Source organism: Solanum verrucosum, unplaced genomic scaffold (genome assembly GCF_900185275.1).
Source record: "Solanum verrucosum unplaced genomic scaffold, falcon-dt-bn FXZP01000363.1, whole genome shotgun sequence".
In the NCBI taxonomy this organism is placed as follows: Eukaryota; Viridiplantae; Streptophyta; class Magnoliopsida; order Solanales; family Solanaceae; genus Solanum; species Solanum verrucosum.
This window is the reverse complement of record NW_026019863.1, coordinates 55679-74103: the sequence shown is the minus strand read 5'-3', so window position 1 is coordinate 74103 and position 18425 is coordinate 55679. Positions and strand designations below refer to the sequence as shown.

Here is an 18425-nt window from a genome sequence, read left to right as displayed (position 1 = left end):
AGCAAACATCGCCGTGCTAAACTTCTGGGTGTCATGGGTGAAGGCTCAAAATCCTGTCAAGAATCACAATCCAATTTAAGATATAATCAAGTAAATAAAAACATATTTTTATCTAATTTTTATTTTTTTTGGTCAATAAGAAACTTATATTAGTAATTAATATGCGTCAATACAAGGGAAAGGCAGTGCTGGACGCCTTGCTAGTATTGTCAAGGGCGGGGGGGGGGGGGGGGGGGGGGGTTACATTGAGTTTATAACTATTACATAAGTCGGAAGTAGTTGTTTCATTTGTAAAAGTAAAGAAAAAGATAATTGAAATATTTGTTCATGTTACATATGAATAGTATGTACCATTTTAAGTGAGAGGCTACCCATTCTTGTGAAGCAGAAATTAAGTTTCTAGTTATTGCTAATTATTAGAATGGAGAAGCAATTGCTAACTGAATTATGTGTTCATATGTCTGAGCTACTTATATATAGCTTAGGGCTCATTTAGTGTGAGGGTTAAGAATAAATAGTCTTGGAATAAAATTTTGATGCTTGTTTGGTTGACTTGTTTGGGATAACTTATCTCACCATTTATAAATTTTGATGTCTTGTTTGGTTGACATGTTTGGGATAACTTATCTCACCATTTGTAGCATAGTGATGGGATAAGTTATCACATATACATGGTGGAATAAGTTATTTCAAATAACTAATCTCACGATAATTAATACTGAGATAACTAGTTCCCAACCAAATGACCTCAAAAAGATTGAAGGTTTTGTGCACCAACCACCTCTTTAATTTCCTCTTACTTTCTTCAATTGTATCCCCACTAGCAATTTTTCAAGTTCCCCTATGTGGCTTTGACCACGTGTCTTTGACACACGTTTTTCTATTATAAATGGGTAGGTCATTTTTTTATTTTAAAAAAAAATTAAAAACCCGATGGGTAGGTGAGATTAATTAATTATGAGATATATAAATCCAAATCCAAATCCAAATAATGAAATAAACATGCAAAGACTAGCTAGTGCCACAATACGAGTGTTTAAACAATTTATTGATCTTTATTAATAAAAATTATACCGATTTTGGTAGCAGCCAAATATCTAACTACAACCACTAAAATTAATGTTAGTAATTTTATGTCTGCCTTGCATATAGAATTATAACAAATGGCTATGAAAGAGGAGTTAAATGTCACTTAATTATCAATTTTTTTCATAAAAAAATTACGTAATTTATTTAATTGTTTTTTAATTTAAATTTGCTGACATGAAATCTATTTCTATCAAAAAATTTAAGAACTAAATATATATCTATTTAAACTATTTAATGATTTGCCCTACTAAAAATATAATATTGACGTTTTTATTTTACCCTTATTACCCTAAATGGATATATATTTAGTCCTTTATATTTTCATTAGAAATAAAAATTTCATATCGAAAAATTTTAATGAAAAAAATAATTAAATAGGTTGATTGATTTTCTATGAAAAGACCACAATTGGATGACTTTTAAGTTAAAAGTCAAAGTTAAATAACTTTCTATGAAAAAATCATAATTGACTAGTGAGTAACCATAAAAAATAATAACTCGATAAAAGAGGTTATAACAATGATTATATGGTTATTTCTAGCTTCTTCTTATTTTATCTATATATCATATATGTACATTTATGTTACCGTAAAATACAAATTGAGTTACGTACTGACACAATTCAATTATTTTTATTCTATTTTGCTCCTTCATTAGTCAACGTCATAAATCTTTGCACAATTACTTTACTTTAAAAAAATGATTTATTTGCTCTATACGTACCACTACATATAATACGTGTAAAGGAAAATTAATATGATATGAAAAAGTAAAGTTAAATGACGATATTAATTTATAACCAGTAGAACAAGGTAAAAATAGAATAAATTAATTATTTCTCTGAAACCAAACAAGTGGAATCTATCTTCTTCCATTTTTTCACCCGGTATTTATAGTCCGCATTAAAATTTCGATTAAATTTGAATCGCATACTGCTAGGCCCATTCGGGAGCAGGGCTCCCAACATGATTTTTTTCATACCGAGGACTCGAATCTGAAATCCCTGATTAAGGGTGGAGTTGTTCCATCACTACACCACAACCCATGTTAATAATTGGAATCTATCTAGAAGCCGAGTATGGACTCTGTTGAATTCAATAGGTTTTAATCAACTAATGTATGTGTATTAAGAAGCTATTAAATATGCACAAATATTAAGATAAGATCTCAATTATTAACCGTTAAAATCGTCTTTTCAAAATTGAGAATCTTTAAAATTAAAATTTTGGCTTCGTCCGTGTCCTCAACCCATTTTCTTACGGGGACGCCCACCTCTATTGTTGAAAATCAGCTAATTAAGGAGGTGCTACGTACTCTCAACAAAATTAATATGAGATCTAAAAGTGAACAATATAGGAAAGGTTTATAAAATAAATGGAAAAGGGTTAAAAAAAATGCTTTAAAACTATATGAAATTGAATAAAAATGTCTTTTTTAAATAGTTTGGTTAAAATAAAGCGGGTCACGAGTGGATCCGAGGTCGGGTCGGGCCAATTAACTAATTAATTGAATCGGTTAATTAACTAATTAAAACGTTGGCCATTTAATTTAATTAATTAAATAAAATAATTAAAACAAACTTTGTCCAAAAAATAATATCTCGATCGATCATTTTTCCAAATCCAAATCCAAAGCCGAGCGAGCGACGACGACGACGGCGCGAGGGGGTCCCTCTTTCCAACCTTTTTAACAATTAATAGGAGTGTTTCTATATTTAAATTCTCCTATTTTTCTTTCCACCACCGATGAGGGACAAATGTCTTTTCAATAAAGCATAAGAGGACTTTTCAAGTTCTCAACTTTCCAAGTTCCCAACTTTTTCAAGTTCCTCTTTCATCTTCCCTCCATTTCCCATTAACTCTTGCTACATACCCAACAATCCCCCACATTAATGGGGAATGTTTATAACATAAGGAATGCACGGACAAGTGTGTACTTTACAAGCAAGAATCAATTGCATCTAGATAAGTAGGTTTCCCCTTGGACTTTCCGTAGTGAACATATGTCGGATATACTCGGTCAATTGGTAGATGCGATATCTTTGAACCGTCGAGCTTTGGTGTATACCTAGACAACCATATGTCACACAATTAACCCTTTACCGTTTATGGTTCTTACTGTTGTGTTCGTTTCAGCCATGAACACCTCCTGGTTTCATGAGTGTATAAAGAATAGGCTTTTGACATAAAATTCTTTTTGAAGCGGCTTACACTTCACACTCACATAGGTGATTTCTAACCGTGTCATCTCGTAGATACACTATTTGGTCAAATCTGCCAAACTTAGCAAATCATTAAAAACTTTAAGTTTTATTAACTCATTAACAAGCCTTAAAGTCTTAACCTTGTTCCTGAACATTGTCTTCATCATGAGAATGGATTGAGTTAATTGACAATGTCGAACCGTCAGTCACAACTTTGTGTTTCTCCTTGAATCTAGCTCTTGGGATCTCCAGTCTGCTAGATAGAGTTACCGCTCTGTTGACTTGTCCTAAGCCGTAAACCCATTCTCTTAGATGATCTTTCAACTGCCTCTCTCACTAGGCCTTTCGTTAGTGGATCTGACACATTATCGTTTGACTTCACATAGTCAATTGTGATAATTCCACTAGAGAGAAGTTGTCTTACGGTATTATGTCTCCGTCGTATATGACGAGACTTCCCGTTGTACATAACGTTCCCTGCCCTACCTATTGTTGCTTGACTATCACAATGTATGCAAATAGGTCCCACAGATTTGGGCCAGAATGGAATATCCTCTAAGAAATTTCGAAGCCATTCAGCTTCTTCACCGGCCTTATCTAAGGCAATGAATTCAGATTCCATTGTGGAGCGAGCGATACATGTCTGTTGGGATGATTTCCAAGAGACCGCTCCTCCACCAAGTGTAAACACATAACCACTTGTGGATTTTACTTCATTTGACCCGGTGATCCAATTTGCATCACTATATCCTTCAATCACGGCAGGATATTTATTATAATGCAAAGCATAGTGTTGTGTATGCTTCAAATAACCCAACACATGTTTCATTGCCATCCAGTGAGTTTGATTCGGATTACTAGTGAACCGACTCAGTTTGCTAATAGCACATGTTATATCTGGTCGCGTACAATTCATAATATACATCAAATTTCCCAACACTCTGGCATATTCCAATTGAGAGTCACTTTCACCTACATTCTTTTGAAATGTAAAGCTTAAATCAATTGGAGTTTTGACAACATTCAAATGCAAGTACTTAAACTTATTCAATATTTTTTCAATATAATGAGATTGAGATAATGCTAGTCCCTGAGGAGTTTTGAGAATTCTGATCCCTAATATCAAATCAGCAACTCCTAAGTCCTTCATATCGAACTTGTTCGACAGCATGCGCTTAGTAGTACTTATATTGTCAATGTCTTTACTCATTATTAACATGTCATCAACATACAAACAAACAATGACTTTATGATTCAGAACATTTTTAATGTAAACACACTTATCACATTCGTTAATCTTGAATCCATTTGCCAACATTGTTTGGTCAAATTTAGCATGTCATTGTTTGAGTGCTTGCTTGAGCCCATAAAGCGACTTCACAAGTCTGCACACTTTCTCTTCTTTAACAAGAACCACAAACCCTTCAGGTTGTTCCATGTAAATTTCTTCCTCCAACTCTTCATTTAAGAAGGCTGTCTTTACATCCATTTGGTGGATTTTAAGATCATGCACTGTCGCTAGTGCTATTAACATTCTAATTGATGTTATCCTTGTTAGTGGAGAGTATGTATCAAAGTAGTCCAGACCTTCATTTTGTCTATATCCTTTGACTACAAGTCTAGCCTTATATTTGTCAATAGTCCCATCGACTTTCATTTTCCTTTTAAAGATCCACTTTGCTCCTAAATGTTTATTTCCTGGAGGAAAATCAGTCAATTCCCAAGTATGATTACTTAAAATTGATTCGATCTCACTATTGACTGCTTCTTTCCAATAGATTGACTCAGATGACGACATAGCTGCTTTAAATGTTGGAGGCTCATTTTCAAGCAAAAATGCCACAAAATCTTATCCGAAAGAAGTGGATTTCCGTTGGCGAGTACTACGTCTAGGATCTTCATTAGGTTGTGCATTTTCCTTTGATTCTTCCCGTGGTTGTTTAGATCTTTCACTTGTCGACTCACATTCAGTTTTATACGGATAAATGTGTTCAAAGAACTCAGCGTTATCTGACTCAATTACCGTATTCACATGAATTTCAGGATTATCATATTTGTGAACCAAAAACCGACAGGCCTTACTGTTCACAGCATATCCAATAAATACACAATCCACTGTTTTGGGTCCAATTTTCACCCTCTTAGGTAAAGGAACTTCTACCTTGGAAAGACACCCCCACACTTTGAAATATTTCAAGTTGGGTTTCCTTCCTTTCCATAACTCATATGGAATTGATTGTATTTTGCTACGGGGTACCCTATTGAGTATCTTGTTAGCCGTAAAGATGGCTTCTCCCCATAGATTTCTTGGTGAACCAGAACTGATTATTAAGGCATTCATCATTTCTTTTAATGTTCTGTTCTTCCGTTCAGCCAAACCATTTGACTGTGGTGTATAGGGTGCAGTAGTTTGATGGATAATACCATATTCCAAATATATCTCAGCTAAAGGAGATTCATATTCTCCACTCCTATCACTTCGAATTATTTTTATCTTTAGATTCAATTGATTTTCCACTTTATTTTTGTATTGCTTAAATGCATCAATTGCTTCATCCTTACTATTAAGCAAATATACATAACAAAATCAAGTGCAATCGTCAATAAAAGTTATAAAATACTTTTTCCCACCACGAGATGGTGTCGACTTCATATCGCATATATCTGTGTGAATTAAGTCTAAAGGTTTTGAATTCCTTTCAACAGACTTATAAGGATGTTTAACAAACTTACTTTTCACACAAATTTCGCATTTCGATTTATTACATTTAAAATCAGGCAATACTTCTAAAGTAACCAATTTCCGTAAGGCTTTGTAATTTACATGTCTCAAACGAGCATGCCATAAATCATTTGACTCCAATAAGTAAACAGAAGCAGAATTCTTATTAATACTGTCAACAACCATTAAATTCAGTTTGAAGAGGCCCTGAGTCACAACCATTACATTCAGTTTGAAAAACGACGGTCAAAAGCGACGGACTGCGTCTCTTTTTTAGTCAAAATTGACGGAAAAGCGACGCAGTCACTTCCGTCGCTTTTTAGCTCGTCGCTTTTCAAAAAGCGACGGATTGCGTCGCTAAAAAGCGACGGACAACGTCGTTTTTCAAAAAGCGATTGACTGCGTCGCTAAAAAAGCGACGGACTACGTCGCTAAGAAAGCGACGAACTGCGTCGCTTTTAGAGACGGACTGCATCTCTTTTAGCGACGGACTGAGTCGCTTTTCGACTATTTTTTTTTTGAATTTTTTTTAAAAAGCTACGGAGTCCGTCGGTTTATTTTAATTTTCATTTTTTTTTTAAATTTCTAAAGGGCGACGCAGTCCGTCGCTTTTCTGGAAATTTTATTTTTAAAAACCCAAAAAAGCGACGGAAAAATCCACGATGTCCGTCGCTTTTATGGAATTTTAAAAAAAAAACCTAAAAAAGCGACGGAAAAAACCACTCTGTCCGTCGCTTTTCTGGGTTTTAAAAAAAAATTAAAACTCAAAAAAGCGACGGACTAAACCACGCTGTCCGTCACTTTTTCTGCAATATTTTTGACAGTAGCAGATCTCAGCTTCTGCTGCCCACCTGCAAATTCAATTCAATTCAATTCTACACTATTCAGCCCAATCAAACACACACAATTATAAACAGTCTAAACAAAACATAAAATAACATTCAAAAGTATTTAAATCATAAATTAAAGACTTATAAAGTCTTTTAAAATTCGTTTTAAAATTTCAAAAAGTTCATAAATGTCCAGAGATCTAATCTAGGGAGTGAGATTTACATAATCATCCTCATCACTCTCGTCGTCGGTGTCATCGGTGTCATCGGGAGCCAAAGTAGTAGGTCGACGAGCGAGGTTCATCACTTGTTCTTTGATTTGCTGAACGGTCTCACTCATGCTTTGTTGTTCATCTACTCTTTTCCGCTTCGACTCTGCTAGTGCCGTTGTAAGTTTAGTTATTTCATCCGACATAGCAGCAATCTGAACACCGTCAAGTGCCTCAGCTTGACGTGACGATCCAATACCTTCTAATCCTGACTGAAGGCGTCTAACATCGTTGCGAGAGCCTAGACCATAGCATCTACCCTTGTGTGTCCCCCCTACCACTTTTTCTTTCCAAATCTGAGTGGACAGTTCAGGTGTCAATTGAACCAAACTATCTAGATTCTCAGCGACGTACTTATGAAAGTCATTCTGCATATTAAATTTAAATATTGACATCAATATATATACATATCATAAATATATTCACTATTGATATATATTTTTCATATTAAATAACTTACAAAAGTTCGTTCGGCCCTTTCCTCCACCCACACATCCGGATCTGTCAACCCTATCATGTTCAACTCTAACTTGTTCAACCCTAATTTGGCCATGTGGTGCAACCATATTATATACATCAACAGGCATCGAATTATAAAAGATACCATCCAATCCATCACTTTCTCCATGATCACTCCATACAAAATATCTAGGCTTAAATCCATTACGGTACAAATGAACCATAACTCTATCTGGTTTGAAAAATTTTAAGCACTTACATACACTACAAGGACACCTAACCAATCCATTAATCTTGAAAATGTCAAGTGTCATTGTATGTTCAATAAAATTTCTAACACCGTTAATAAACTCAGATTTCGAACCAGCACCAGTTTCATAATGCATATTATATATCCACAAACGATGATCCATCTACAAAAATATAGATATTCAATTATATTATAAATAAAATTTAATAATAATTTTACTAGTAGTAGTCCTAAAACTAGTTTAGTATTGACTAAACCACATTAATTAATTTAACTTATTTAAACAGCTTAACAACTTTAACTAGTTTAGTTTTGACTTAATACAACACTAAATCCACCAACTAAACCACATTAATTAATTTAACTTAGTTAAACAACTTTAACTCTTTAACTAGTTTAGTTTTGACTTAATACAACACTAAATCCACCAACTAAGCCACATTAATTAATTTAACTTATTTAAACAACTTTAACTCTTTAACTAGTTTAGTTTTGACTTAATACAACACTAAATCCACCAACTAAACCACATTAATTAATTTAACTTATTTAAACAACTTAACAACTTTAACTAGTTTAGTTTTGACTTAATACAACACTAAATCCACCAACTAAACTAAACCACATTAATTAATTTAACTTATTTAAACAACTTAACAACTTTAACTAGTTTAGTTTTGACTTAATACAACACTAAATCCACCAACTAAACCACATTAATTAACTTAACTTATTTAAACAACTTAACAACTTTAACTAGTTTACTTTTGACTTAATACAACACTAAATCCACCAACTAAACCACATTAATTAATTTAACTTATTTAAACAACTTAACAACTTTAACTAGTTTAGTTTTGACTTAATACAACACTAAATCCACCAACTAAACCACATTAATTAATTTAACTTATTTAAACAACTTAACAACTTTAACTAGTTTAGTTTTGACTTAATACAACACTAAATCCACCAACTAAACCACATTAAGTAATTTAACTTATTTAAACAAATTAACAACTTTAACTAGTTTAGTTTTGACTTAATACAACACCAAATCCACCAACTAAACCACATTAATTAATTTAACTTATTTAAACAACTTAACAACTTTAACTAGTTTAGTTTTGACTTAATACAACACTAAATCCACCAACTAAACCACATCAATTAATTTAACTTATTTAAACAACTTAACAACTTTAACTAGTTTAATTTTAACTTAATACAACACTAAATCCACCAACTAAACCACATTAATTAATTTAACTTATTTAAACAACTTTAACTAGTTTAGTTTTGACTTAATACAACACTAAATCCACCAACTAAACCACATTAATTAATTTAACTTATTTAAACAACTTTAACTCTTTAACTAGTTTAGTTCTGACTTAATACAACACTAAATCCACCAACTAAACCACATTATTTAATTTAACTTATTTAAACAACTTAACAACTTTAACTAGTTTAGCTTTGACTTAATACAACACTAAATCCACCAACTAAACCACATTATTTAATTTAACTTATTTAAACAACTTAACAATTTTAACTAGTTTAGTTTTGACTTAATACAACACTAAATCCACCAACTAAACCACATTAATTAATTTAACTTATTTAAACAACTTTAACTCTTTAGCTAGTTTAGTTTTGACTTAATACAACACTAAATCCACCAACTAAACCACATTATTTAATTTAACTTATTTAAACAACTTAACAACTTTAACTAGTTTAATTTTAACTTAATACAACACTAAATCCACCAACTAAACCACATTAATTAATTTAACTTATTTAAACAACTTAACAACTTTAACTAGTTTAGTTTTGACTTAATACAACACTAAATCCACCAACTGGACCACATTAATTAATTTAACTTATTTAAACAACTTTAACTCTTTAACTAGTTTAGTTTTGACTTAATACAACACTAAATCCACCAACTAAACCACATTATTTAATTTAACTTATTTAAACAACTTTAACTCTTGAACTAGTTTAGTTTTGACTTAATACAACACTAAATCCACCAACTAAACCACATTATTGAATTTAACTTATTTAAACAACTTAACAACTTTAACTAGTTTAGTTTTGACTTAATACAACACTAAATCCACCAACTAAACTAAACCACATTATTTAATTTAACTTATTTAAACAACTTTAAATCTTGAACTAGTTTAGTTTTGACTTAATACAACACTAAATCCACCAACTAAACCACATTATTTAATTTAACTTATTTAAACAACTTAACAACTTTAACTAGTTTAGTTTTGACTTAATACAACACTAAATCCACCAACTAAACCACATTAATTAATTTAACTTATTTAAACAACTTAACAACTTTAACTAGTTTAGTTTTGACTTAATACAACACTAAATCCACCAACTAAACCACATTGATTAATTTAACTTATTTAAATAACTTAACAACTTTAACTAATTTAGTTTTGACTTAATACAACACTAAATCCACCAACTAAACCACATTGATTAATTTAACTTATTTAAACAACTTAACAACTTTATAACTTGAACTAGTTTTGACTTAATACAACACTAAATCCACCAACTAAACCACATTAATTAATTTAACTTATTTAAACAAGTTAACAACTTTAACTAGTTTAGTTTTGACTTAATTCCAACAACTAAATCCATCAACAAAACCACATTTTTTAATTCAACTTATTTCTAAATTTAAAGCTAAGTGTCAACACTAGATGGACACAAATCGATCTTGCAAGAAAATCAATTTTGTCATCAATAGGATCAACTAGTGTTGGTACTTATGCTTAACAAACAATCGATGGACACAAAAATATTATCATAAAATTAAAGCTAAATATCAATACTAGATGGACACAAACACATTATTGAAAACAATTGTACTTGAACTTTAGAAATTTAGAAGCACCAACCTTATCTCCTACTTTGATGAAAGAAGCAATATAGTCTTGTATCAACTTTTTTAGATGTTGAGCTTCCTCAGTTGCCTAGCACGAAAAGTTCTAAAATTAGTTAAATTTCAAGTTCAAGTTCTAATTCTAAGTTCAAGTTCAAATTCTAATTTCAAGTTCAAGTTCTAAGTTCAAGTTCTAATTTCAAGTTCTAAGTTCAAGTTCTAATTTCAAGTTCTAAGTTCAAGTTCAATTTATAATTTCAAGTTCAAGTTCTAATTCTAAGTTCAAGTTCTAATTTCAAGTTCTAAGTTCAAGTTCTAATTTCAAGTTCAATTTATAATTTCAAGTTCAAGTTCAAATTCTACGTTCAAGTTCAAATTCTAATTTCAAGTTCAAGTTCTAAGTTCAAGTTCTAATTTCAAGTTCTAATTCTAATTTCAAGTTCAAGTTCAAGTTCAAGTTCTAAGTTCAAGTCAAAATCTAAGTTCAAGTTCTAATTTCAAGTCCTAAGTTCAAGTTCAATTTATAATTTCAAGTTCAAGTTCAAATTCTAAGTTCAAGTTCAATTTCTAAGTTCAAGTTCTAATTTCAAGTTCAAGTTCAAGTTCTAAGTTCAAGTCAAAATCTAAGTTCAAGTCAAAATCTAAGTTCAAGTTCAAATTCTAATTTCAAGTTCAAGTTCTAAGTTCAAATTCTAATTTCAAGTTCTAAGTTCAAGTTCAATTTATAATTTCAAGTTCAAGTTCTAATTCTAAGTTCAAGTTCTAATTTCAAGTTCATGTTCAAATTCTAAGTTCAACTTCAATAACTAAGTTTAAGTTCAAGTTCTAAGTTTAATTTCTAGTTCAAGTTCAAGTTCTAAGTTTGAATTCTAAGTTCAAGTTCAAATTCTAATTTCAAGTTCAAGTTCTAATTTCAAGTTCAAATTCTAATTTCAAGTTCAAGTTCTAAGTTCAAGTTCAAATTCTAATTTCAAGTTCAAGTTCTAATTTCAAGTTCTAAGTTCAATTTCTAATTTCAAGTTCTAAGTTCAAGTTCAATTTATAATTTCAAGTTCAAGTTCAAATTCTAAGTTCAAGTTCAAATTATAATTTCAAGTTCAAGTTCAAGTTCTAAGTTCAAGTTCTAATTTCAAGTTCTAAGTTCAAGTCAAAATCTAAGTTCAAGTTCTAATTTCAAGTTTTAAGTTCAAGTCAAAATCTAAGTTCAAGTTCTAATTTCAAGTTCAAGTTCAAATTCTAAGTTCAAGTTCAATTTCTAATTTCAAGTTCAAGTTCTAAGTTCAAGTTCTAATTTCAAGTTCTAATTTCAAGTTCTAAGTTCAAGTTCAATTTATAATTTCAAGTTCTAAGTTCAAGTTCAATTTATAATTTCAAGTTCAAGTTCAAATTCTAAGTTCAAGTTCAAATTCTAAGTTCAAGTTCAAATTCTAATTTCAAGTTCAAGTTCTAATTCAAGTTCAAGTTCAAGTTCTAATTTCAAGTTCTAAGTTCAAGTTCAATTTATAATTTCAAGTTCAAGTTCAAATTCTAAGTTCAAGTTCTAATTCTAATTTCAAGTTCCAAGTTCTAAGTTCAAGTTCTAATTCTAATTTCAAGTTCAAGTTCAATTTCTAAGTTCAAGTCAAAATCTAAGTTCAAGTTCTAAGTTCAAGTTCTAATTTCAAGTTCTAAGCTCAAGTTCAATTTATAATTTCAAGTTCAAGTTCAAATTCTAAGTTCAAGTTCAAATTCTAATTTCAAGTTCAAGTTCTAAGTTTAACTTCAAATTCTAAGTTCAAGTTCAGGTTCTAAGTTCAAGTCAAAATCTAAGTTCAAGTTCTAATTCTAATTTCAAGTTCAAGTTCAATTTATAATTTCAAGTTCAAGTTCTAATTCTAAGTTCAAGTTCTAATTTCAAGTTCATGTTCAAATTCTAAGTTCAACTTCAATAACTAAGTTTAAGTTCAAGTTCTAAGTTTAAGTTCTAGTTCAAGTTCAAGTTCTAAGTTTCAAATTCTAAGTTCAAGTTCAAGTTCTAATTCAATACACTAATTAACAAATTCAATACTCAAATTTCAAGTTCTAAGTTCAAGTTCAATTTCTAAGTTCAAGTTCAATTTCTAAGTTCAAGTTCAAATTCTAATTCTAAGTTCAAGTTAAATTTCTAATTCTAAGTTCAAGTTCAAGTTCAAATTTCAACATCAAGTTCTAAGTTTAACTTCAAATTCTAAGTTCAAGTTCAAGTTCTAATTTCAAGTTCAAGTTCTAAGTTCAAGTCAAATTTTAAGTTCAAGGTCAAGTTCTAAGTTCAAGTTCAAATTCTAATTTCAAGTTCAAGTTCTAAGTTGAAGTTCAATTTATAATTTCAAGTTCAAGTTCTAATTCTTATTTCAAGTTCTAATTTCAAGTTCATGTTCAAATTCTAAGTTCAACTTCAATAACTAAGTTTAAGTTCAAGTTCAAGTTCTAAGTTTCAAATTCTAAGTTCAAGTTCAAGTTCAAGTTCTAAGTTTCAAATTCTAAGTTCAAGTTCAAGTTCTAATTCAATACACTAATTAACAAATTCAATACTCAAATTTCAAGTTCTAAGTTCAAGTTCAAATTCTTAGTTCAACTTCAATAACTAAGTTTAAGTTCTAATTTCAAGTTCAACTTCAAATTCTAAGTTCAAGTTCTAAGTTTAAGTTCAAATTCTAAGTTCAAGTTCAAGTTCTAATTTCAACATCAAGTTCAAGTTCTAATTTCAACATCAAGTTCTAAGTTTAACTTCAAATTCTAATTTCAAGTTCAAGTTCTAATTTCAAGTTCAAGTTCTAATTTCAAGTTCAAGTTCTAAGTTCAAGTCAAAATTTAAGTTCAAGTTCAAATTCTAATTTCAAGTTCAAGTTCAATATATATAATTTAGTGACAGGATGAAATCAAGGTTTACTAATAAGAGAGAATGTTGACTAAATTCAGCTAATTGATTTAGAGATTATTGAGAATTGGAAGAAACGAACATCAATCCGATTTACCAATTTACCTACGAAATTGCTATCAAATCAACAAATACTACTAATTAAGGGCAATTGTCAATTAAGGAGAGGGCTAAATCAATTGTTAATATACACATGCCACATTAACTTATGGTCAATCAAGACTTAAACAAGTTGATTTCAACACATAAATTCACGCACTAGTTCTACCACAAAGTTAACACATTAGTTCCAACACAAAAATGAATGAAATCGGAAATGACACTAAAGCATTCTAAGGAATTGCAATACCTTATTTATACAAGAATTCTAGGTAAGGAAGAACACCAATGAACAAAACAACCCACCTGTATATAGATTTAAGGCTTAAAATAAATATTCATACCTGGGGCAGATCTGTAAAGATCCATCCCTATCAAAAAAATTCGTTTTCGTTGTCACAACATTGCTTATTTGCTGGAGTTTGCTGATCAGGGGTGGCCTGGTCACTGCTTGTTCGCCGCCGGCTGCTGATGTTGTTGTGACGGAGCTCGCTGGAGGAGTTGTTCTCGCCGAGAGGAGGAGAGGAAAGGGAAGAGAAGGCAGCGAGGAGAGGAGAGGGGGAACAGAGGTTTCGCCGGAGAGGGCGATGGTGTCTCTCTGTCTCGCCGGCGTCAATGGAGAAGAGAGATGGAGGAGGCGGCTAATTTTGGGAGAGGAGAGAAAGAGAGGGCGCCGGCGTTGCTGCTAGTCGCAATTGCTGCTAGTCGCCGGAGCGAGGAAGAGAGGAGAGAGAGGGAGCGGCGGCGGCTGGAGAGGGAGAGAGGAGATCATTAATTTAGGGTATTAGTTTTGATATATTAGAAGGAAGGAGATGGAATTTAATCTGGATCCTTGAATAATATAAGATGTAGGGCTGATATTTGATCTAGGATTTAATTTAGAGATGGACGGATGAGATTAAATCACTTGGAATCTGAAATTGAAATAAGAATGGGCCTAAATTGAAATAATCACTTGCGACTAAATTGAAATTAGAGGCTAAAATCAAAAGAGAATTGCATAGAAAGAGGGCTAGAATTGAAATAAATTGGAATAGAATGGACTATAATTTAAATAATTTAGAGGAAGAATAAGGAAATGCTATCCGATTAATAAATACTACATATTAAAATATTTTCACAAATTATTAAAAACATCTAATATTTTAAAATATAAGTAAAGTAATTATTTTGAGTTTAACTATCGATAAATATAATAATTTAAAAATAATAATATTTTTATAAATCATGCATACTAAAATATATAATTTTTTAGACAACCTTAATTTTTATGATTTGTTTTTATTTATGTTCTTCAATTGCAATTTCTTATTTTAAAAAAATAGACGTGTGCCTGTTAATTAAAATAGATGCAGAATTTCAAATATTAATCATTTTTTATATGTCTCTATAATATATTAAGTTGTTAATTATTGTATTTTATAGTACATTTTGAACCTAATTTTTTAATAATATATGTTATTTGCCATGTCCCAATTTATGTGGCATTAATTGATAGATTTGTTGGAGTCGAGAGATTTATTTTGTTAATTATTGTAATTTATAGTTTCTTTTTCGTCAATTTCAAACAATATATGTTGTTAATTGATAGATTTTTTGGAGTGGACTATTTTTTTATTAATTATTGTAATTTATTGTTTCTTTTTCGTCAATTTCAAACAATATATGTTTATTATATAATCCATTTTATGTGGTACCAATAGAATTTAGAGAGTCAATTAAATTTTTTATATAAGTTTTAAATAATTAAGTTGTTAATTATTGTAATGTATAGTATTACTTATATTATTTTTAAATATATTTAAATATTATATCATAGGTTTTTTATCCTAATTTATATGGCATTGATAGAATTTAAAGTGTCAAATAATTGTTAATTATTGTAATAGATAATATGGAGTATTTAAGTCATTTATAGTATAGTAATTAATATATAATATGTAGTATTTAAGTGGAAGGTGGTGGGGACCACTTATATAGTTTGATAAATATATTGGATATTAGTAGTGATTTATAGTATAGTAATTAATAATATATAATATGTAGTATTTAAGTGGAAGGTGGTGGGGCCCACTTATATATTTTATAAATATATTGGACATTAGTAGTGATCTTATTGGCAAAATGATAGTCATTCCTAGAGTCTTCTATAATATAGTAATATATATAATTTAACTACACATCAACAAAAGTTTAATTTAATAAATTTAATTTATCGATCAAGTTAATTTTATAAATTTAAATTATATACCTTCTAATTATATAAATTTAATTTTATTGATCAACAAAAGTTTATCAATATCCAATTTAATATATAAATCTCCTTGAATTGATCATCGGTATTTCTTTAATTGATAATGTATTTCACATCTAAACCACTAGTATATAAGACTTGATTTGTTAAACTACTCGAGGAATATATATATAATTAATCAACGTATTTCATACTCCGATGAAGTATCCTTTACATGTCATCATAATTAGGAGGTGATCACTATACTTGACATCCATTCAAGATCGAACGTATATAATAATACTATCTCGCATTTCATACTGGAATGGATTATATGTTAGCTCTTCACCTCTACTACATCATGACATGAGATATTAAGTTTATGATTAGATGACGGACTGATAGGATTTGTACATTACTCTATAAATATAAGTATAATTATCTCCTAATTCATATCAACGTAGTTTCATACTCTAAATATGGATTATAGATATTTTTTTATTTATTTCACGAATTCTAACATTTTATTTGTAAAAGGATACAAAATTGTTACACTTTTTGAACAATTAATCGTAGGTGTAAAATGAAATTTTAATATTATGCACAATAACAAAATTATGATTAATAGGAATATTTTAAACATACCGACCTCCGGATGTCGCTTTTATTAAAAGTAATTAGATATAATAAAAAATACCGACCTCATGAGGTCAGTATCACATTAAATTTTAAAATAAATAAAAAGTAATCATGTTAATTAAATAATATTGACATCGGGAGGTCGGTATTTTATATTAAATTATTTTTTAACTTATATAAAACCGTCATTCGGAGGACGATTTATTTAAAGTTAATAGAAAATATTAATTTATTACATACTATTTAATTTTACCGACATCTGAAAGTCGGTATTATAATTTTTTTTGTTTTTAATTTTACACAAAACCATTTTTCGGAAGACGAATTAAATAAAATTAAATCAAAATATTTCTCAATTTTGTTTTTTATATGGAGAAATAGGGAAAATTGCGTCTGCTAGTGCAGATATTTTTAAAAAAGCGACGGACAACGTCTCTATGTCCGTCGGTTTTTAAAAAATGTTTGACCAACATTTTGACCAAAAAGCAACAGACTAAGAGACATTGTCCGTCGCTTTCTTAAAATATTTGACCAAATATTTTGACCAAGAAGCGACGGACATAAAGATGTTGTCCGTCGCTAATTTAAAAAATAATTAAACAATTAAAATTAATAAAAAGCGACGGACTAAGAGATGCCGTCCGTCGCTTTTCTTAAAAACTAATTAATAAAATAAAATAAATTGAAACGACGGACAGCGTGGTTATTGTTTAATTTATAAATAATTATTTTTAATAAAAAGCGACGGACTAAGAGATGCAGTCCGTCGCTTTTTGTAAAATAATTTTAAAAGTAATTATTTTAATTAAAAAGCGACGGACGGCATCTCTTAGTCCGTCGCTTTTTTGGAGCGACGCTGTCCGTCGCTTTTTCTTCTGTCATTTTTTAGCAGTGAGTGAGGTAGCCTTTTCGCAAGAACATCTCATTCTTACTTATTACAGCTTTTTCAGTAACTAGGACACACTTGAACCCCTTTTTAACGAGCAGTGCAGCAGAAACTAAATTCTTCCTAATAGTAGGAACGTGCAGAACGTTGTTCAGAGTCAACACCTTGCCGGATGTCATCTTCAACATTACTTTCCCAGTTCCTGCAATCCTTGTTGTTGTTGTGTTTCCCATGAACAAATCTTCATCAACCTCAGCAGGAGTGTATGTTGCAAAGGCTTCTTTCGCAGAGCAAATATGTCGAGTGACACCTGAGTCGAGAAACCACTCCTTGGGATTTCCAACTAAGTTGCACTCTGAGATCATTGCACATAGGTCATCTGCATCTTCCATCTCTTCCACGATGTTTGCTTAGCTTTTGCCTTTGCCTTTGTCTTTGTCTTTGTCCTTTCTTGGAGCACGACAGTCAGAAGACTTGTGACCAGCCTTACCACAATTGTAACAGTTGCCTTTGAACTTTTTCTTGGCTAGTTCTGACTTCTGTCCATTGGACTTCTTTCTCTTCTTGTCTTTGGTAGGAGCTTCTTTAACAATATTAACTCCAATTAATGTCGAACTCTTACGAGGCTTATTTTCGGCGGTTTTGTTATCTTCCTCAATCTTGAGCCAAATCACAAGATCTTCAAGCTTCATTTCCTTACGTTTGTGCTTTAAATAATTCTTGAAGCCATTCCACAAAGGAGGTAACTTCTCGATCATTGCAGCCACTTGAAACACTTCATTTACTACCATATCTTCAGCAATCAGATCATGGAAAATAAGTTGAAGTTACTGCACTTGTGATCCAACAGTTTTACTATCTGACATTTTATAGTCTAAAAACTTTGTGACCACAAACTTTTTCAAGCATGCATCTTCTGTC

At 30.6% G+C, this 18425-nt stretch overlaps 2 protein-coding genes and 1 long non-coding RNA gene across 3 annotated transcripts in view; 1 reads left to right on the top strand and 2 right to left on the bottom strand.

The window, feature by feature from the left end:
- The window catches only part of LOC125818596 (histidine decarboxylase-like), a 49536-nt gene that overhangs the window by 19524 nt on the left and 11587 nt on the right, over positions 1–18425 (bottom strand). Inside the window, exon 2 of the mRNA XM_049498094.1 lies at positions 16–53. Coding sequence (XP_049354051.1) covers positions 16–53 — 38 coding nt within the window. The remainder of the gene's footprint in view (positions 1–15; positions 54–18425) is intronic.
- LOC125818605 (histidine decarboxylase-like) overlaps positions 1–18425 on the bottom strand; it is a 65259-nt gene that overhangs the window by 35503 nt on the left and 11331 nt on the right. The gene's annotated exons all lie outside the window — the stretch shown is intronic.
- Positions 1–18425, top strand: part of LOC125818621 (uncharacterized) — a 35375-nt gene that overhangs the window by 6869 nt on the left and 10081 nt on the right. The window lies entirely within an intron of this gene.